Genomic DNA, 22,380 nt, shown 5'->3' on the forward strand with positions numbered 1-22,380 from the left:
CAAATGCCATTTCTTGATTTCTTTTATTTTGGATATGCATAGCATAGCACTTTATCTCACTCACAGGAACACTTTGCTGCATTCAAGAACTCTGGAGATAGACACACTTACAAAATACTTTCTTAGTCTGTTTCCTGTACTCCTTCCGGTCTTCACTTCCTGTGAACAAATCAGCTCTCCCACACAGATAAGCTTGATCCCCTCCCCCCGCCCTTTTTTTTTCTATAGTCACTGCTCTCTACTCATGATGCAGACTCCTTTCACTTTGGAGAGAATTCTCAGACCTACATGGGAAAGCATTATCTTGACATATAGCTAATTCAAAATAATGTGACATTTTAAGGGGCCATTGCTCTTTAGAAAAATCAGAGACATGAGACTTATAGCTATGCATGCTTCGTCCTGTGTTATTTAATACACACAATAAAAGTGCCGAGTATTCATTGCAAGACATCCTCAAACATAAACGCTGTTTACACACATCTGAAAAACAACCAAGGACCAAGCTTAAGAGTTTAAAAAAATATCTAGGCGCCATCACTAAGAACCTGATACAACTACAGGTAGCCTTCGACTTACGACCACAACCGAGCCCAAAATTTATGTTGCTAAATGAGAAATGTGTTGAGTTTTGCCCCGTTTTATGACTTTTCTTGCCACATTTGTTAAGTGAACCACTGCAGCTGTTTTAAGTTAAAAGCAAGGCTGTTAAGTGAACCCAGCTTCCCCATTGACTTTGCTCATTAGAAGGTTGCAAAAGGAGAATCCTATGACTTCGGGAAACTGCAACCGTCATGAGTCAGTTGTCAAGCATCTGAACGTAAATCACATTAACTATGGGGACACTGCAATGGTCATAAGTGTGAAAAATAGTCATAAGTCACTTTTTTCAGTGCTGTTGTAATGGTCACTAAACAAACTGTTGTATCCTCAACTTATAATCATCCATTTAGCAACCATTCAAACAGTAGTGGTATTTAAAATTTTTACACCACGTTTCATGGCTATGGCTTGGTGGGCATGATGTGGCTTGGTGGGCATGGCAGGGGAAGGATACTTCAAAATCCCATTCCCTCTCCACCCCACTAACCTGCTTTCCAGCTCTGTTCTCCTGTGCAGGGCAACAAAAGAAGACCCAGCCAATCAGTTGGGACTTAATGGGAGGCAGAGTATAGATGGGAATGGGGCCAGTCATAGGGGGTATTTGCTGGGTCCCTGAACTAGTCAAAAATTTCCGCTACCGGTTCTCCAGAACTGGTCAGAACCTGCTGAATACCACCACTGCATTGAAAGCACTGAAACAGCATTGGAAAAAAGTGACTTATGGCCAGTCCTCATAAAAGTCACTGGACGAAATGCCAAGTCTGGCTTTCTTTACAAACATGTCACGGGCTCAAGGTTGCCTCAGCCTTCCATCCTTCCGAGGTCTGTAAAATGGGGACCCAGATTTGCTGGGGGCAATATGTTGATTCTGTAAACCGCTTAGAGCACTGTGAAGCGGTATAGAAATACTATTGCTAAAGTAACTATTGCTAAAGTAACACTTTCATTGCGTCCTTAACTTTTTCTCATTACAAAATCTATCAAAAAACTGTAGTTGAACGCGTGCTTTTTGAAGGGCAAACAGGCACAACGAGAAACCACATTTTGCATGCTTATTCAGAATAAAAGCCCATTAATTCATATTTCGCTTCTTCCCAAATATCAGCCCACCGACGACGAATAAGCCTCTCCAAAACAGTCCGCCGAAAAGCATCTCGCGAGAGGCGAAACCGCTGCGCAAACAACACGCGGCGGGTGTCACTCAGCGCCGCCCCGCCTTTAAAGGGGGCTGTTCTCGTCTCCGTTGTGGCCTCGCCCTCTCTGTGACGTGTTTTTGTTTTTTTTCGTTTTTTGCCGGTGAATGCCCGGATGAGGCAGGGTTCGGAGCTGTGTCAGCGAGTAAGGCGATGTGGCTACGTTGGCGGCGGGAGCAGCAGGAGCAGCCGTGACGGAACACACGGGACGGGTAAGGAAGAGCGCGAGGATTATTCCGGGGTGGGTGGGGGGGCATGGCGTCGCTCCATGCACGCGCCCAGTGCGTTCCTAGCTCGAGGGAGACGAGGTACTATAAGGACCAAGTGACTCCCCCCCTCCCCTCCCCTCCCCAACGCAAGCCCACGAGTTCGGCCGCTTCAACTCCCTCACGCCGATTGGCTGCGAGCTGACAACGGGGCAGATTTCGCCCGTCGGCTGGTTTTCCTATTAGCCAGAGCAGGAGTTCTTGAGCGGCGGCGACTGGCTGAGGACTGTGCGTGTCACTCAGCGCGTAAAGGAGCGGCGGGCCGGGCCGGGCTCCCTCTCCCCTCCCCGAAGGAGCGAGGAAGACGCGTTACTTTTCTCCCCACCCCACCGCTCTGTGGTCGTTTGGGCGGGTGAGGAAAACGGCAAGGGATTGTAGGTCTTTTCGGAAGAGGGTCGTTGTCTCCGGGTTCTTTCGGACACCCCACCCCTCAACAACCTCTCGGCCTGCGCCTCCCGGTGAAGGGACACTTTTCGGCGTCTTCTCCGGATCTGCCCTTCTTCAAGAGCTGCATAATCCGCCCTCTAGGTCTCTTGTTAATGCTGAAGATTTCCGGCCGTTGTCCCCGTGACTCGCCTCAGGGCCCAGGTCTGTTTCCCCCCTCCCCTCCATTAGTCCTTAAGCCGGTTTCTCCCCCCCCCCCTTCACGGTGTCTGGAAAGCTGCTTATCCACCTCCTGGGCGAGGCATCCTGCTACCTCTCTCTTCGTGTCGGCATGGTTCCCTGACAGTCAGCTTGCTCCCTTAAACCCGTCCTGTATCGGTTGCAGATTATGGGTTTTCTCTTCACTTCGTCTTTTGCTTCTCCTTGGATCTAACGAAATATATGTATGGTTTTCCTATGAGTAACATGTTAGTTAGCTCTTTTTTTTTTTACAGTTAAGGTGACATGACTACAAAAAGCATGTTATATTATTTATGCTTATTTCATATTTTATATATGTAATTGGAAATAGGCCATGCAAATCAGCATTCTGCTTTCCACAGATACCAACCGGATGTCTGGGTTGGTTTAAGAAGCAGCCCCTGGCTTACAGGTGCTCAAACCACACTTTCCCCACTCATCTGGTTGAAACAGTTCTACCTCTGATGCGGCAGGGTCTGATTTGTAAAGTCATCGTGGCCAGCGTTGCTTCTGATGTTTTCCTTCCTTGGAATGGCTAATTTCAGCTTTGAGCCAGGTCAGATGGGTTATCAGCTGCTTTATGGCACATCCTGTGTAGTAGCTCTCATCTATGCGGATCAAATCTTAGGCGGCTTAAATTCCTTCCGGTATTGAAGCCTGCTTGCATGACTAATTTTGAATGTGGTTTTCCTGTGAGTAACATGTTAGTTTTGTCAGAAAGGAGAAGCTCTTTTTTTTTTTACAGTTAAGGTGACATGACTACAAAAAGCATGTCATATTATTTATGCTTTTTTATTGCAGTTTTAAACTTTGACTTTATATTTTTAGAATCAAACACAATGAGAACACCCTCATTTGTTTGTTTATGAAGGTGCTTTTGGTGTTTGTAACAGATACCAGAACAATAACTTTGTTTTAAATCCCAAGCGCTAAAGATCTAGGTTTTGTTCCACAGAGCTCTTCTGTCTTTTGCTCTGAAATATGGATTTCACTTTCATTGTTCATTATATGTGATTGGGTCAGAGAGCAACAAACATGGCTGCTTCCATCACATTTGATTGAATTCAGAGCATACCATTTTCATCATTCTTACTTGTATCTTCCAATGTCTTTATATTCCTCTCCCAAGTAAAAGGGAAAACAAATGACATGTAAATTAGAATAGGTTTGTATCTTTTCATGACTATCTGCAGGGGAGGGGACACAAGGGGCAGATGAAGAAATGCACATGAGGATAGCATGCAAATGCTATTTATATACTTGTATTAGACGTTGGGACACAATATATTATAGTGGTATTTATTTGATAAAATTGCATTCATATTGTCATTTTGCAGTTTGTGGGCACTTTAAATCTAAAGTGCCATTGCTTCTGATGCCTAATAAAAATTGCTTTCTAGGACCAACTTGTTGATATTTAGAATCCTCATAATATTCTGTCATGTTGGGAAAAGGAAAAGTGTTTTGCTGTCAGTTGGTTGCTAAGATACACAAATATACTGCTGATGTCAGAAGACTTACATTCCCCTGAGTCACTGAAACAATTTGCAATTGCTTAGGAAGTAGTGACAGGTACAATATTGTTCGATACTGAGTTGATGGAAGGTGATTATGAGAAATGCTTATGATGTAAAATATATATCAGCAAAACTAAATTAACCTAAACATTCTCATTATTTAGCATACCCATACTCTAGCTTTCTTCAGTCATTAAATGAGTATTTATCTACTTTTTATTGCCACCCCACTGGTTCTTTTTGTTTCTTAAAGTCTGTGTGAACATGTTTAGCTTTTAGTTGTTTGTGTAGTAGTTTATGGTAGCTATTTCAGGATCTGGTATATTTTTAAAAGTGTAGGGTTTTGTAATATGTACTTTAAAATGTCAGAGGTCATTCCTTTAACTTGCTGCTTGGAAATAATTAGAGCAAGCCGGGAAGAGTGCCTGGCTCATTCTGATGTTTACTCAAGAGGGAATGAGCCTCTGTAGATCTGAGGTCACATGAATTAAACTTGCATCATTCACAGAAAATCTGTTTTGCTGGTATTACTTACATCCATGGAAACCTTGAATACAACCACTACATTTGTAAATGGACACAGTGTTTCTTTGATTAATTATATTAAGCATTACCATTTTGTTAAGGAGGGAAACAACAGAAGTATAATAATCAGATGCTCTTGACATTAATCTGGTCCATACAGTCATAATGTAGTTTCATTTGGTTCTGTGGTTTGTACAAACCCAACCAATTTATAATCCATGGTTTCTCACTATGTGTTTTAGGCTATTATAGTAGTTTGTGAATAGTAGTAAAGTAGAATAACGAGCTGTATCTAATAAACCAGGTGACTTACTGGTATCTGGTGACTTACTAGTTCTAGTTCCTTTAAGAAGATATGTATTAACATGATTGTATTGTTTTGATTAACTTGGCAGTAAGAAACTTTGCTTCTGCTTCTTTTTCACAGAAAACTAAACTTAATCAGTTTTATGATATGATATGTGTATTTATCAAATCTCATAAAAAGCAACTCTAGGTGGCATACAATAAAATAAAACAACACCTATATAAAACAATCCATATAAGATATAATATTCCTTATTAAAAGATAAATATTATAGAAGCATATAGTTTAAGACTAAGTGTACATTTGATATGTTTTAATGCATTCGTGAGTTTTTAATCATTTCATGCTTTAACTGGTTTATATATATATATATATAAAATCAATGAGTTTTTATAAATTTGTTAGGTACTTCCTAACTATAGTAGAGCATAAGGTGATATATTTTTTCCATTTCTCACACTGGGAGGAGTTCAGAAGAAAATTATGAAGGATTCCATACATGTACATTTAATTTTTATGTGAATTTTCTTTTTAGAGAAAAGTCTGCAACAATGGCAATGTTCTTACTGGGCTTTATCAATAGATCCAATTTAGCCATTATTCTTGCCAGTTACAGATATACCCTCTGCTTTCATCTTTTCTTATTAGTGTATTGTTAGCTATTACTATTGTAGCTCTAGTAATCACTAAGCATAGGTAGACTTTAAATCAATACTGAAATTAGAAAAATGTTTTTATTTTCAAATTTAATCATATTAAATAAGGACTATGATTTGCTGATTTAGCATAGGGTAGTTAATGTTAATGTTACCCCAATTCCTAAATCAAGATTTTTGGACTGGGAATAGCAGATGATTAACTCAGTCAAAGACCTATGTAAGCATGTAAAAATAGAACACTGTATTTAAGTACAACTACCTCTGTAGCCAGATGAAATAACAAAGTAAGTAATTTAGTAAATGATTATTAGCAGTGATGAATGAACAAATATGTCTGTCCACTAAAAGGAAAATGCTTTCTTCTTCCAAACTATTACAAAGAGGCAATGTTAGATTTGTCCAAGAAGCTAAATAAAAAAGGGAGCATTAGAATACATGTAAAACATTATCTTTCTGTCTCTGAACAAGACCCATAGGTAGGTGGGGAGATAACATATATCCCTGCTTAATTTGATTTGAGTGAGTTAATATTATCATTGAATCAGACTTGACTTGCAAAAATAACAATAGGGATATGTGATAAACTGTAGGACTCTCAGTAAGATTAACACTATCTGGGAATGTGCATGAGATAATTCTTTTCTGCAGAATATGAATCCCCAATATTTACAACTGCATAGATTCTGAGGATATTGTACCCAAATAATATTTGGAGATCAAGGCCTAATTCAATGCAGCATAGATTTCCTGTTGTTTTGTGCACTAAAGTAATTTTTTCCCCCATAGTAAATACATTTTCAGAAGAGAGATTTAAGTTTAGAAAACAATGGGCGGAGAGTCATATACTCTTATGTAGTTACTTCTGTGTTAGAATATTTTGGGATTGCTATGTGAGAATCCAATACATTATGGACTCTTCTGTTTGAATACTACCGAACTGCACATTACTATCTGTGTTAATTCTGAGCATGAAAAATAGTATAGAAATTGGTTAATTTCTTGTAAATGGAAGTTAGGTTTTTGAGTCAAGAATAGTTTTTCTACTTGGCTGCTTTTCAGCAGCTATTTTCCATGCAAAAGAATGTACGCATGCTAGCTATGGAACAGTGTTAGGTCCAGACTTTATTTAAATAATAAATAGAAATAAGAGATTCAACAAACTAACACAATTAAAAGGTTCTTAAGAGACTACTGGTACATATGTGGGTGTTCTTGGTCAATATTAATTACAGAGGTGAGATGGGCAGTGTAGAAATTTAATAAATATTTTTAGTGTGAAACCACTATAATATTTGAATATTCAGTATTTCCGTTTTCAGTTGTGTTTGATGCTACAGGAAATCTCTGTAGAGAATGAAACATAGTAATAGCTTTTATTTTGTATATCAGTTATATTCTTTACTGTATGTACAATATTTAATAATTCTTTGATACATGTACTTGAAGGGGGGGAGATATTAGATACTTGAATTCTTATTTTGTGACATGCAAAACTCAAGCAATTTTTAGCTGAAGATTGTTTTTTGCCCAGTTGTAGCAAGTGGTTATTTAAAGGGTGAACTTTAGATAAATTATTTTGATAGGTCTTTTAGGTTCTACAAGATTTGCATTTTTCTTTTAATGAACATCCACTGTTATTGTTACACCCTCATGTAGAATGAATCTTTTAAATGGATCCAGATAGTGATTATTCTCTTTGTTTTGCCCTAAACTCATTTCACTATGTTTCAGAAAGCGTAATATATATTCCCTTTGGTTTCTTGTCAGTTTCATGTTACTTTTAAAAAATAATACGAAAAAGCTCTATTTTGTTTGGAATTTTTAATCCAAGCCATTATATTTTTTTGGCTTTTTAACATAAGCAGTGTTAATATGGTTTCAGATTTCATTGTCATATTCATTTCTAGGGTGTAACATTTAACTGTTATTTCCGGACCCTGTGATTGAGTTTATATTTTTTGCTAAGCCATACCTTAGTGAATGAAAACAATTAGTTTCTAATATTTTAATATTTTAGCAAAAATCCACAGCTAAAAATATTAAAATATGACAAATGACTTTATCTAGATTCAAATAATATCCTGTATTGTGGTTTGTTTGTTTTTATTCAGTATACTGTGCAAACCCACTTTTAGATACTTTACTGAAGGCAAATTAATGTTGCGCTGCTTAATTGTATTTTGGATTTTTCTGTTGTTACTGCCTTGGTACTATTTCTTTAAATTGCAAATGCAAGTAAAGACCTTGGGGATAAAAGCAGAGCTGTACTGTAGTGATTTAGAAGCACTGTTTAGAAGGCTGTCAGTAGTTTGTTTTTAGTATGTGCAAAATGCTTTAAATAGCACTTTGACTAAGAAGCACTGATACTACTATGTTAATTAGGAGGTAAGATTTATCAAGTTCAAAGGTTTTACTCAACAATTAGAACTTTCCCTGATATCTGTTTTACCTTCTGTGCCCTCTCAAAGCAAGATTTGTGTTCTAGTTCAGGAAGTTTATATTGATTTGTTTAGACCATGTACAGCATATGTAACTGGAAGGAAAATGGCAAAACACAAACATTCACTACTTCTTTTCACTGTTTACCTGAAAACTATTTACTTATACTGAGTTCAAAAGCTACTAACTATACTGCTTTTTTGCTACAGTTTCAACTTTCCTTTTTTGGTTGTTTTCGGGGAGGGGTTTGGACATTTCCACTGTTCAGTCATGTACAATAAAGTATCTAGTGTTTGTCCTTCATTGCTTAAATAAAAAATGTGGGTCACAGAATTGAAAAGTGCTTTCTGTCTGAAGGGGAAATAGCTTATGATTATCAGAAATCACTGTTCTTTTTTAGCTGAGATCTTTAGCTTTCATGACGATGTGAGATCTGAGGAAGTCTGTAATTCTTCTCTAAAAATTTATGGTGAATCTAATGTATTTTTGTTTATGTTAAAAATTGATAGAATGTTTAGGAAAACAAATACTAGCATTACAGTATAAGATCTGGGCTTTTTATTCCACTGCTAATATTCATTTAGCTAGCCTTGGGATCTGCACAATTCTGTGGAAAGAGGCAATTAGTAATGTACTAATTATTTGACTGATTTATTTTACAAGCTGGTCTGAGTATATAATTGAAGGGCAATGGAACAATTATAATAAATTAAAAGAATAAGCTGCTGCTTAATATCTTTGAAAGTGAGATCAGTGTGTGGGATATCTATGAACATGACCCCCTATTCTTTTTTTCAAAAGGTCATTAGCAATAGGAAATTTTTGGTTCAAAATTGTAGCACACAATAGATTGTAACCCTGCCTCTCCCTCCCATAGCACCCCTAGTTTAAATATCTCTCTAGCTGATACTATATGTCTTGTAAAAGGAAATGTCTGGTAAACATTTTTGTAAAACTAATAGGTGCATGATTGAAACTGAGGAAATAATTGATACCCCTCTTTAGATACAGTGGTTCTGATTTATTTTTTTCAGATATTTCAATGCATGCACCCAGAAAGTTTTTGTTTTAATTTGGCTGGGCATGAGAAAAATATAATACTTCTGGCTGTTATTAAAAGAAAGTTGGATTTGCTTGTTAATTATTTCTGGAGATGGAAATTAGTATAACCATATTATTCCTGTGAGGTCATGAATAGAAGATCTACTTTATAGCTTTGACAAACTGACAAGAGAGCTTACCTGGGACCAAAAGGACATCTCATGATTTTATTAATTAAATAACATGTCCCTTTTTATAGGTAATTCTTATCATGGATTGTGAAAAAATTCCACAGTTTTCAACTTCAGAGGAAGAAGCTGCATACTGGAAAGAGCTGACTTTAAAATATAAACAAAGGTATGATTCTGATACTGGATTATTATGAGTTTTATTCTGATATATGAATGCATTAACAATGTGCTCTTTGTGATCCAGAAGCCTGCAAATAGAAGCCAAGTATCTCAAAAATAGCATTATACTTGAATTGAGTAGACTTAACGCTCTAGGATACATGAATAGAATCTCTATTGGAGGTGACCTTGCCCTATATGGAATCTCTTTTTGCAAACAATGGGGCCTTTATCACTTCTGAAACACTGCTAATTCAGACTGTTGTGACATTTGTCTATCTTAATGGGGGTTTTCTTTTCTAAAAGTTCTGCTTTTATTGAAGTAAGGAAGGCTATCCAAGGCTATCTACTTTTTATAAACCCATTCTTAGAGACTTTGCTTCTATTTTAAAGGCAACTGGGGGGATCAGCGTTATAAAGCACCCCGTGTCTATCTTCTAGTATAGATTTCCACTAAATATCCAAGGTGTGTTCCTCTCCAGCCACTCTTGGGAAAATCTGCTTGGATTTAATTTGTTCAGAATTATCTCTTTTAACCTGACTTTACAAAATTTCAGTAGTGGCAGTTTCTTAGATAAATGGCAAAGGGCATTCCGAAGAACTAATTTTACATTGTATATATCTAAAATTATATATGCAAAGTTCTGATCAGCTTTAATAAAAAACATAATTAACACCTGTACTATCGTTGCAATTGATAGAGAAATGGAGTGCTTAATATATTGACAAGTAGCAATATTGAATCCAAAGTCTAATAGATACTTGGATACATTTGCAGCATCTGTTGATACTGCCATAAAGAACTATGCCTTTTCCTGGCTTGCCAGCAGCCTTGAAAATGTACATTGGAATTAAAAATATAGTATGCCAATAGAATGTGACAAGGTGATTACACCCTCTCACTATTGTCTTTATTCCCTTGCAAGTTCGAAAAAAGATGCACCTTCATTAAGAAGGTGCCAGTAGGTCCAGTGTGGGTGCCTATGTCCCCTCAAAAATATTTTTTCTGCTTTACAACTAAATAGCCTCATATCTGTATTAATAATAAAAACATCTTCCTGGAAAAAAATTCTATTCACTACTATTATTTCTATTATAGTTTTCAAGAAGCCCATGAAGAGCTGGCAGAATTTCAGGAAGGCAGCAGAGAACTGGAAGCAGAGTTAGAGGCCCAACTGGTACAGGCTGAACAAAGAAACCGAGATTTACAAGCAGACAACCAAAGATTAAAACAGGAAGTGGAAACCTTAAAGGTACAGCTTGGGAAGGAAAAATGTCTTTTGCTGTTGTATGATTCTTTGCTGTAGAACAGAACAAAATCCTAAAACGAGTGATATGCGCTTAGATATGCACAATCTAAGTGCATATCACTCTTGTTTTAGGATTTTTGCAGTCTTTGATAACATTGAAAGTCTGCTAATTTCAACTCAAATCAGCAGGTTGTTGAAGAAGTGAAGTTTCCTAGTTCTTGTCTTGTAACCTTAAGAGGTTCAGTTAACTGTTTCCTCTTCAGTTTAACTGTTGTTAACATGAATATTTAATGCTAAGTCCAATAATTGTTTATAGCCTGAGTCTTCCAGAGCAATTTTTTTCTTTGAGATCTAAAGCACTGCATAGCTATATTCAGACAATAGCATAGAAATGTATTTAAACTTCTTGGATTAATTTCAGAGGTATAGAATTTTTCATGTCCTATATTTTCAGGAAAAACTTGAACACCAGTATGCACAAAATTATAAGCAAGTGTCTTTATTGGAAGATGATTTGAGCCAGACTCGAGCAATTAAAGACCAATTGCATAAATATGTAAGGGAGCTAGAACAAGCCAATGACGATCTTGAACGTGCAAAAAGGTAAGTAATATTGGTGATTGCCAGTTATCTGACTGAAGAAAACATGTATTGCTCAGGTTTTTATTTCTTTGGTGCTATAAATGGTTACTTGATATTGATACAGTTCTGCAACTAAAACGAAAGTTTGTCAGACTCCCCAAACCACTTTCTTCTGAAACTGAATTTTGAAATGTTCAAAAAACCATGAATATTAAAAAAAACAAGCATCATTTTCCTTTGATCTTTATTCAAATTTTACTACATAGTTTTTTATTTAACAAAGCTTAATTATTGAGTAGACAGCAATGTTTATGGATGATATTGGAGTACTTTCTCCTAACTAATATTCAGAACATTATGTAAGAAAACTAGTCAATTGGGTTAGTTTTTTAAACTATGGGAGCAGATTTTATATGTACCAAGGCTTTGACTACTTTCCTATCTAAAAGTATCTCGCAAGTAGGTATATATGTGTGTATTTGATATATACTGAGAATAAGACTATTAAGTAAGATAATGGCTTAATTTTTTTAAAGTTCACTGTATACTTATTAGTGGCATGCAGAGCTGCCATCTTGTTCTGCGTTATCTTTATCGACCCAACTAACTCCTGGGATGACTTATATTTTGTTTAGTAATTTTCTGTCTTTGGCAGATATTGAATCCTTTGTTTCTTGATGTTTCATTATCTCCCACAGTTAAATGTCTACCAAAGAGTTTATTTTTTTTATTTCTAGGGCCACAATAGTTTCTTTGGAAGATTTTGAACAAAGGCTGAATCAAGCCATAGAGAGAAATGCTTTTTTGGAAAGCGAACTAGATGACAAGGAATCTCTGCTAGTTTCTGTGCAAAGACTGAAAGATGAAGCTAGAGGTACTACTTAATATATAGCTGCTAATTAATGTTGTAATAATGGTGAACTCTGATTTTCTAGGTTATAAGAAAGTTGCAAGATAATTTTCTAGTTCTGAAGCACAAAGTTCAAACTAATGTATTCATATTTTTATGGCTATTTCATGAACTGTATCAAACAAGCATATATCTGTTTGACACATTCATTTAGGCTTATTTGACATCAGATCCTGAGATCAATCCATCCTCATCCCTGCTTAATCTGTGAAATCAAATCAAGCAACTACAGGCCTCCAATTTGGTGTTGTTGACCTTTTGTGAGGCAGTGTCTCAGGAATGAACAGAATAGTAGAATGAATTGACCGGGGAGAGGGGAAGGGTTTTTATACTCATAGCTAAAATACACAAGTTTGCTAATTTTTTTCTTAAAATTTACAGATTTAAGGCAAGAATTAGCAGTACGAGAAAGACAACAAGAAGTAACTAGGAAATCTGCTCCTAGTTCCCCAACCCTGGATTGTGAAAAGATGGATTCAGCCGTCCAAGCTTCACTGTCACTGCCAGCAACACCTGTTGGGAAAAGCTGTGAAAACAGCTTTCCTTCTCCAAAAGGTAGAATATATAATGTATATTTTCTGAAATACTGAACGATTATATTCCAAGTAGAAATTGAGCCAGGTTTAATTATTTATATCCCCATATATAGCAGTTTTTTTGTTCTCAGAATATTGGGTCAAAGAACAACATTTGAATAACATAAGGAAATAAATCTATTTTATCTATAACTTTTTCCCTTTTCAGCTATAAAATCTGACCTATCTAAGAGCAATATAGGTTAGGAATTTAGAACATGAGCAGTAAGAATTTGGTGACAAAAAAGCCCAGAGAGGCCCACCCTTACAATGTGGCAAATTGTGATCATGTGACCATAGGATGCTGCAAATGGTCCTGAATGTGAGCCAGTTGTTAAGTGCCCAAATTGTGATTACATGAACACAAGATAATTTCACAGTTGTAAGTGTGAATACTGATTGCAATTCATTTTTTCCAAGGCCCTTGTAACTTTGAACTGTCATTAAATATACAGTCATAAGTCAAGAACTACCTGTATTTTTATCCTTGCATTACTGGGTAATATATATGTTCAGCCTTAGAGGAAAATGTGGGAAGTGGTTTTAGGAAAATAAGATTTTATGTAAATCAGTTTTATATATAGCATTGTTTTATTCCTGGCCATCAAACTTCAGACAGAATATATTGCTACTACACTTACTCATTGAAACATAAAGGATCTTGGTGTGGGGTTGCTCTTTGTTCCTTTAGTTATTGTTGTAAATGCTTTAAGTTTTGGACATTGTAATTATGTGATTATTCTGTTGTGTTTGTGGGTTTGTTGCAGCTATTCCCAATGGCTTTGGTACTAGCCCCCTTACTCCGTCTGCCCGAATATCAGCTCTCAACATTGTAGGTGATCTTCTAAGAAAAGTGGGGGTAAGAACTATGCTCTGCATCATGCTATCTTGCTATGGCTGTTTCTAGATGCTATCTATGTGATAAACAGTGCAATTCCTCATATGCATTGAAATCAAATGTTTCTCTACTATTATGATACTAAGGAGAATTGAACTCATTGGGGCTTATTTTAGAGAAATTTAGAATTGTGCTATTTGCACAGTTTGAATGACTACATGAAGCAGAAAATTTGTATATGCAAAGGAAGGAGGGGTTACATATGTTTATTTGGAAAGAACTGGCCTGGGAATCAAGCATGTCCTGCTAGATCAACAACTCTGTAGTTTCATGTAGGGAGAAAGGACAATAAAATCTAGCCTAGGAAGATTAATATTATTTATAGAATTCAGCATCTTGAATCTTAGCTTTTACGAATTCTTTTTTTTAAGTTCATGGCTGTCTTAAAAGATGAACAATAAGTACACAGTGCGTGAAATTTTACAAATCTCATAGCTTACAATCAATAAAGAAGTACATATATTTTCAACATTTCATTCCCAATTCCTGTACTGCAGATATTTGTACAAATACGTCTTGAACTGGCTATTATCATTTTTAATGTTTTCTTAAAGTATGCAAGTTGCAATTTCCACTACTAAAGATAGTGAAACAGTAAATAACTGGTTGCTGTTTTAGATAATTTCTGTGTGGAAAAATATTTGAAAGCCAGTTTCAATTAATGAGCATATTTTTAAACTCAGTTCTTAACCAAAAATGGATGTTAAGAGCACTTGTATTTCTTTGCAAATAATTTTGCCCCATGTGATTCTTTATACTTTTCATTGTGATGTGGTTCCTAATAATTTAACTTTCACTAATCTTTCACCCAGACTGATAATACATTCTGTTTTTTTCATTCCTTCTCAGGCTTTAGAATCCAAATTAGCTGCTTGTAGGAACTTTGCAAAGGACCAGGCATCACGTAAATCATATGTTGCAGGAAACTTAAACAGCAGTATGATCAACAGCAATGGCATGAAGTTCTGTCATCCAGGACACACAACATTTTATGACAAAGCGTAAGTTTTGTTTTTTCATGAGGTTTTAGAGAGTTATTTTGCATAAGGTTTTCCCCACTCTTTGATTCATAAACATCTTTCTTTTTTTCTTTTTTATTCAAATAAATTCTGACTCCTTGTGACTATAGTGACTAGTCCCTGCAGTTTTCCTAACAAGATTTACACTCATGATTTGCAATTGACTCCTTCTTAGGACTGAGAGTGAATGACTGGCCCAAAGTTACCCAGTTGGCCTTTTGCCTAAAGCAGGACTACAACACATGGTCTCCCAGTTTTTAGCCTTATAAGACATCAGGCTACTGCATCAAACTGACTATCTTTATTTTAGCATAGACTGAAACTTTGCTTGCTACACCTTTTCCTTAAGGAATGAAAAATTGGAATTTATATACCTTCCATTTGACTGTATTGCAAGAAAGATGACAAGAGAGCCCACAACAACTTCATATTTTGATTCTGAACATTTTTATGAATGGGAGAAATGTTCCTAACAATAGGAGTCATCTTATTCAAAAAAGAAATCAGAATTGCTTGACTTACACTATACTTTTGGCTTCCAAATATAAGTAATATTTAAAAGTGAAGAACGCTGAAGTCTCAACTGCTGTTCATTGAAATTGTAGAATACTGTTTTTATCTACCCAAGAATTAGCCACAAGATTTAAAAGATTTTGTGGCTGTGTCACTTTCTTTATTTGAATTGACGGTTTCCTATATTTCTTTATTCTTTTCTTTTTTTTCTTACATCAGGATCAGTATTTCTGATATAAGCTTATTGGAAAAAAATGTAACTTTGGATGATTCCAACTATAGCCATCCAAATAATTAGGGATAACTGGAAGCAGTATTGATATCTTATAAATACTGTTTAGGAATAGTGTTAAACATAGCAATAGAACAAGCAAATGATGGAGTGAAGGGAATAAAATGCATATTGGATGAGAGATTCCATTCTCTCAATTATTTTTCAAGGGAGCTTCAGTTTTGATGGTACTGCAAATATGGCTCAGATTGATCCTACTCCTCACAACTATTCTTCAAATTGTGGATTTCAGTACATCTTAAAGACCTAAGTTGCTATTTAAAATTACCTGGGGTAATAATATAGAGAGTTTAAAGCTGAAAGAAGTACTTTACGTCTGACTAAAGACTAGACTAAGAATCAGCCAAGAAAGTTACTTTCTTTTAAAGGTAGTACCTCACAGACTCCATAAAAGCAGTAACATTGGCACGAATACTTACCTAGGACTGATGAATAATAAATCCATATTAAAAATTGAGCTCTTCAAAATATTATAAGGAAGAATTTGGAGAGACGTTTCTGTAGGCTCTTTTTATGCCTGGCCAAATATCCTTGCAGAACAAGGATATGTCTTGGCTATTTGCACATGGGTAGGATAGAAATGATTTATTCATACAATTACTGTTAAAGTCAATTCCAAGTCCAGCAATTCAGACTAGCAGAGTTTCCAATCTTGAATTTGAAGCACAAAATTAATAACAAAAAGGGTTTTTTCCCCTTGAACCATGATATCAACATAAGTGAATTATAAGCTAGGAAAAGCTCACTCTTATCAGTGACTTCTAAAATCTGTTTGCTGGATTGATTTTTTTTCATCAAAATTATACAAGCGGCAATCAATGCATCAGAAGCATTCAAAACATATGTGTATTTCATATTGTTCTTTTGCTGCAGCCTCTTTCTTTAATCATCTTTCCCCTTCATTCTGCATAAAGATCTATTTATTTTCATGACTCTTATACTTTCTACAATGTTGATTAGTCCAGCTTCTTCTAGATCTCTCTGTGCCCTTTGGAAAACCTCTCCCTTAACTTGAAGCATGTATTTCTGCAGCCACTAAACATTTTTCAATCTGTCAGTAGTCAGTCCCTTTTCTTATTCACTCTTGATGTTCTATATGAGAAGTTTGTGCTTATCAATAGTCAGCACACATTTAGAGTAAAAGAAATATATTGTACATTGCAGTAGATAATTGCAGTTCCCTCTTAAACAAATCTCATATGGTAAGCAGAGATTATTTAAATAGATTTAAAGTTAAAACAGCAGCAACTGAATGTTGTAAACATCTTGTTATTTAAGTGATCTGGAAGCATCAACAGCCATTTCTTTGTACTGCTTCTGCTTTTGGTTAGTGTTGAAATGTCCTGGTATTGTGTATCATGTAGCTCTTCCTGTGCTGCTTTCACTTACTGCCTGTCTTACCTGCTGCCTCCACTCCCAGCCCAGAACATGTTCATAAATTTGAGCATCCAAGTATGAATGGATGAAAATCACTGCCTCGGGCTGAACTTCTTACAACAGGCATGCCCGTTCTTCTCCTCCTTCCTTTTCTTTCTTTCTCTCTATAGCCCCTGTAGTGTTCTCCCTGCCCCCAATTGTCGCTGGATCCTGAAACAGCCACGTTTGCTTGTGGACCCAACCCAATCTGCTGCTGCTGCTGCCTTATGAATGGCCTATAGTTGGGTGGTGGGACTGACTGAGGTAATTTGCTCATTGCTGTATTGCAGCCTTTGCTGCTATTGTGTTATTTGCTTTGAATTCTCTGTTGGCTTTCTATAGTTACATGTTAGCTAATTCAGCATGATAAGACGTGTACTAAGCTGATGTCAGAGTTACAAGGAGAATACACTTTGCATAGGAAGTTTATTGAAGTTGATGACAGAGCTGTTGAGGCTTGGAACTAAGAAAATTGAGGAGGAACTTGAGGTGCATGTTTGAATTAATTAATGGATGGTAGCTGAGATACAATGAGCTTGCTTGTTGTAAAAAGAGTAAAAGGACAAAAATATACCTTTTAAACTATTTTTCTATCTCCCCCATATGTTTAGGTCAGATTCCCTACGTATTTCATGGGTAATTGTACCTGGTTTGGTGTGATGAGCTTGTCTTTATGCTTGGAGATTATTGTTTATGTGTATTGTCCATAATGGATTTAGAATTGACATTATTAGTCTAATAGCCTCTCTTTGCATTTAATTTTCTAATATTTATGAGTTTGAGTAATAAGTTCTACCTTTGTCTTGATCCTTTCTATGCATGTTACTTGAATGGAACACAAGGTATATATTCAGTTGAACTGTATATGATATAAAAATTTGGAAGGCATAAAATTTGCTTCTTCAAAAGTGGAAATTCTGTTGCAAAATAAATGCTTCTTACACATTTTAAACTTGGAAAAAATTCACTTCCTATAAATCCACATAATTCATATACATTAGTGCTTAAGCTGGACAAATGTCATATAAATTTATATAGAGTTCAGATAATTGCTACAAATATATCATAAACTGAATAGTGAACTACTGATTCATTGTTTTTAAATATAGGCTTGTTTCTCTTCCGCCTTCTTGATGAAATAAGACAAAAATGAAATTTAAAAGAGAAACCAAGATTTTATGATAAAATATTTTATTACTTGATCTGAAACCATCTCTTTTATACAATCAGTGCTACCAAGAAATTTTCCAAAAAATCAGCACCATGAGGTAACAGTAATTGAATGGTGAACATACCACAAAGAATAATTCCTTTTACAAGCTGATTCAAAATTTTCTTCAAAAGAAAATGTTAGTTGAAGGCTCAGCCATGAATAAGATTATTATTTTATGCTAGCATTGAATTGTATAGTTACGATCATTTATTTATTCATTCAATTTAAGCACAACCTAACTCCAGACTAACACTGGGCAAGTTGCAAATAAAATTAAACAGACAGAATGTATAAGATAAATAAATAAAAGATAAGTACAAGGAAAAATAAAAGAACAAAATGGCAAGCCCAGCCAACAGTATCCACCCATACAAACATCTGACAGGGCCCCAGCTGCTCTAACCCAAGGCCTGGGAGAACAAGTAGGCCTTTAAGGCGTTCTGGAATGCTACCAGCAGAATTTCACTTCGGAGGTCAGATCCTACAACACAGAAGGGACACTTCCTGGGTCCCAATATGTAACACTGTTTAATTGAAGGGATCTGAATCTTGTCAACCTTATCAGCTCTCATCATCCACAGAAGATAGGCAGTCCCTCAGGTAAAACAGGCCCTAGGCCATGTGGGGCCTTATAGATCATAACAGCAGCTTGAATCACTCCCAGAAGCATAATGGTGCTCTTTGTGGACCAAGGATCACATATGGGCATACTGAGGCATGTCCTTCCCTGCCCAAACCACTGGATTCTGCAGCAGTTGAAACTTCCAAGTGGTCTTCAAGGGTGGCCCCATATAGACACATAATTGCCATAGTCAAGCTGCAAGTTAACTAGGGTATAAGTAACTGACTAGCATGTGGAAAGCTCGTGTAATTAATTATTGCAGAAGTTGGAATTGAATGGGCATTTAAGTAAAACATTGGTTTTTTTGCCTTTGCATGTTTTGCTTGTTTCTTGATTTAATTTGTACTTCTAATATACTTTGCTTTGTCACTAGTTGCAAACAATATAGGCATCTAAACAAACTTTTGAGAGATATTTAACTGCTTGCAGCACATTTTTTTTAATAGGTTACTAAATTATAGCAGTAGAAGAGTATAAGGCATGACCAAATCTTTAAAACATTTCATTCATTCTAGAATCAAATTATTCATAAGGATTTCTTTTCAGTTTTCCCCCAAATGACCATAATTTCCACTGAATAAATCGGAGATCTGAGGGATCATTTGTTCTGTCTGTTTTTCTGATACCATACCTTGTGTTGCTAGCAGTCTTTATTAGCATTGTTGCCTGCCATAAATTGATTGGTATGGAATCTACAGTATTAAGTGTATATTGGTAGGTGTTTTCAATTGTAGTTTTTTATTTCAGTTCGTTTCTTTCTTTTTTGTTTGTGTTTCAGTTCTTGGCAATTTGTATTGCTTAACAGTATGGTTTCCTCAATGTTTAATAGTAAGAATGGATCTTTCTACCTTTCTCAGGATAACTTTAGAGTACCAGCAAAATAAAATAAAAAAATCTTCAAGAGTTGTATCACTGTCATTTAGCTTGTTCTGGGAAAACTCAGCTGCTCTTGGATTTCATTATTATTACTTGCTAGATTTGATTATTTATAGTAGGTGAATTAGAGCTGATGAACAACTGACCAATAATAGTTTTAATTCCAATCCAACCTTATTTTATGAATTTCCTTACTTGAGATATAGTTTCTAGCTGCAATCTTGATGAGAATAGGTAGGGTCCAATTAATATAATGTTACTGAGAAAATGTTTTTTGTCAGAATTTAGAGTCTCATTTCAGTGATACATTTATCTTTTTGTTACATAGTTGTGCAATGCATTTTAAAATTTGAAATCTCAGACCTAAAAATAATACCAGATGCAGAAGAATTACACAAACTATTTGTTGTTTGAAATAGGTCAGACTGGGATCCTGGAACTTCATAATATAATCATGCTGGAACTTTGGAATTCATTTTCCAGATAAAATCTCACATCTTTGTTTCTGTTCTTGAAAATACAGTTTAAAAATTAGTCATTCTGAAAAGAAAGAATAAAAAATTAGACAAAAGGCAGTTATGCTGATTTGTTTGAAATATATAAGGGTTAGAAAATGTAATACTTTTTCATAACCCCACAATTTTTTTTCCAAAGGTTTCAATCCATCTTCCTTAGCATAGCTTGCTGCAACTGTATATATCCAAAGTAGTTTTTGTATCAAGTAAACCATTTTACTTACTCTGCAATCCTTCAATCATAGCTTTGATCTACAACTTTGTAAAGGGTCAATTATGAGCATCTTAGTACTCCACTAGTCTTTTTAAATATTCTTTTAATATTGTCAGCCTGAATTGGAGTAAAAAAGGTTGTCACAAGGTAGGCTAGCTTTGGGACTGTGTCACATTTCTGTATCATCTTTAGCAAACTGAATATTGACAAAGCAATGGAAAACAGCTGGTTTGGCTAATAGGAGGCCAAGGTTTCTAAGGAAAATGCTAAACATACTAAAACAAGTTAGCCTATTTCGGTTGTGACTAGATGACCAGACAGCAGTATTTCCTGATGAGCCAAGGATTTATGTATCTCACATGTTCACAGTAAAGCAGCCCCGAACATTGACATTGTTGTTTTTTTAATGGCTTTTCATTTGTGTGGAGTGTTATCCTTTACTGTAGTTATCTCTCTAGAGAACTTGCCATATATGGATGGTTTTGGTTTTTGAGTTCTGGGAGTTAGTTTTCTTTGCTGTCTTCATAGGACTAACGTAATCTTGTTAGAGAGGAAGTATAATTTGTCAGTGCTACTTGTTAACATATTTGTTTTCTTATTTGTCTTGTAGGGCAGTCAACGGGTTTGACCAAGGCCCACCACCAGGTTTAGGAGCATCCAGACCATCATCTGCACCTGGCATGCTTCCTCTGAGCGTATGAATGGATTGCAAAGCTATGATGGGACTTGGGTTTTGTTCTTGAAGGAATAAGAAAAAAAGCTGCTTGTGATAGTTTTCTATTGGCACCCCCTGCTGGAGCTGAGTGGGTGTTGCAGAACGCAGAAACTGCCCAGAAAACCAAGCACATACAGAGCACTCCTTGTTAATACAGTCTATTTTCTTCTATTTCCATCGTGGACATTCTTAAAATGGTCACCACTGATGTCTCTCTCACAGGAGTTGCACTTGCCCAAATTACTTTCTTTTTTCCACCACCTCTGTTTTGTATGTTGGCTAGCTAGGGACTGCTTTGATGCTGGGTATCCTATGTCTTTTGCATTGTACACAGGATCCCTGCTCTCCCCCCCCCTTTTTTTTTTTTTTTTTATTTCTGCCTAAGTCAATACATTTTCAAGGGAAGTTTTAGAAATCCTCTGGCCAGTGGAGGGATTTGGAATGAATTTTTAACAAGTTTCTGTGATGGGTCTTGGCACCTAGTAGCACCCGCCAAAGATCTGGGTCGTGGGTCATGGAGAGTATTTAGATGTGGCATCTCCCTATGGAGCATAATACCTTATGCAGTTATGCCAAAGTTGTTCTTTTCTAAAATGGAGACATACCCTCAGTTCAGCAATTCCTTCGCAGTCAGTTTTATCCTACCAAGTTGGCCTTTCCTATTTTTATTTCAAGAAAACTGTGGATTGGACTTTAGCTGCTTGGTGACAATTGCCCAAAAGCAAAGAAATGAGAAAGGAATTAAAGCCAGGAAAGACTAGGGGCACATTGCTACCCATAGCTTGAATTTTGTCATCCCTTTCTTGTGTTCCCTTTGCTGCATTAACTGTTTACATTTGTTTTATTGTACATAGATTTGTAAACATATTTGCCTAAGATATTTGTATATAACTTGGGCTTTCTAACTTTATTTATTAAGACATCTGAGGCATGTTTCCCCTAGGACAGTATGTCAACTTTATGTGGTGACTACCATCCTGTGGTTTCACAAGAGAGATGGTCCTAAAATAAAGATCTTTTAATGTGGACATATTTGCTTTTCAGAAAAGATGCTTCTCCTTTGCTTTGTTTGTGGTCTAGTATTTTGATTCTTGAAATTTTGTATTGTACCTACACATACACAAATACCTAATTTGTGTCATTATCCTGATGAAAGTTACAAACAGTGGGGCACTGGATATCCACATGTATTTATTTATGTATTGTTGATACATGCTCTTCACAATGTAAAAAAAAAATGAAAAGT

At 36.0% G+C, this 22,380-nt stretch overlaps 1 protein-coding gene across 12 annotated transcripts; it reads left to right on the plus strand.

The window, feature by feature from the left end:
* The first annotated feature begins 1,867 nt into the window (after positions 1 to 1,867).
* NDEL1 (nudE neurodevelopment protein 1 like 1) lies at positions 1,868 to 22,182 on the plus strand. 12 transcript variants are annotated; one of them, XR_003373680.2, is made up of 11 exons: positions 1,872 to 2,008; positions 9,434 to 9,531; positions 10,624 to 10,777; positions 11,229 to 11,377; positions 12,094 to 12,230; positions 12,648 to 12,821; positions 13,609 to 13,700; positions 14,589 to 14,740; positions 17,111 to 17,243; positions 17,591 to 17,615; positions 21,030 to 22,182. XR_003373680.2 is itself a non-coding variant. In XM_087924707.1 (10 exons), the coding sequence occupies exons 2-9, from the start codon at positions 9,446 to 9,448 to the stop codon at positions 17,208 to 17,210; spliced, it is 1,044 nt and encodes a 347-aa protein (XP_087780833.1). In that variant the 5' UTR covers positions 1,872 to 2,008; positions 9,434 to 9,445; the 3' UTR covers positions 17,211 to 17,243; positions 21,030 to 22,182. The 12 variants fall into 12 exon arrangements, 9 of the variants coding, with proteins under 9 accessions (XP_026551987.1, XP_087780833.1, XP_026551988.1 ...); XR_015741776.1 differs by lacking the exon at positions 21,030 to 22,182 and adding an exon at positions 19,361 to 19,528; XR_003373681.2 differs by lacking the exon at positions 1,872 to 2,008 and adding an exon at positions 2,246 to 2,650.
* Positions 22,183 to 22,380: the final 198 nt, after the last annotated feature.

This window comes from Pseudonaja textilis, chromosome 2 (assembly GCF_049901715.1).
Source record: "Pseudonaja textilis isolate UNSWEBS1 chromosome 2, rPseTex1.2, whole genome shotgun sequence".
In the NCBI taxonomy this organism is placed as follows: Eukaryota; Metazoa; Chordata; class Lepidosauria; order Squamata; family Elapidae; genus Pseudonaja; species Pseudonaja textilis.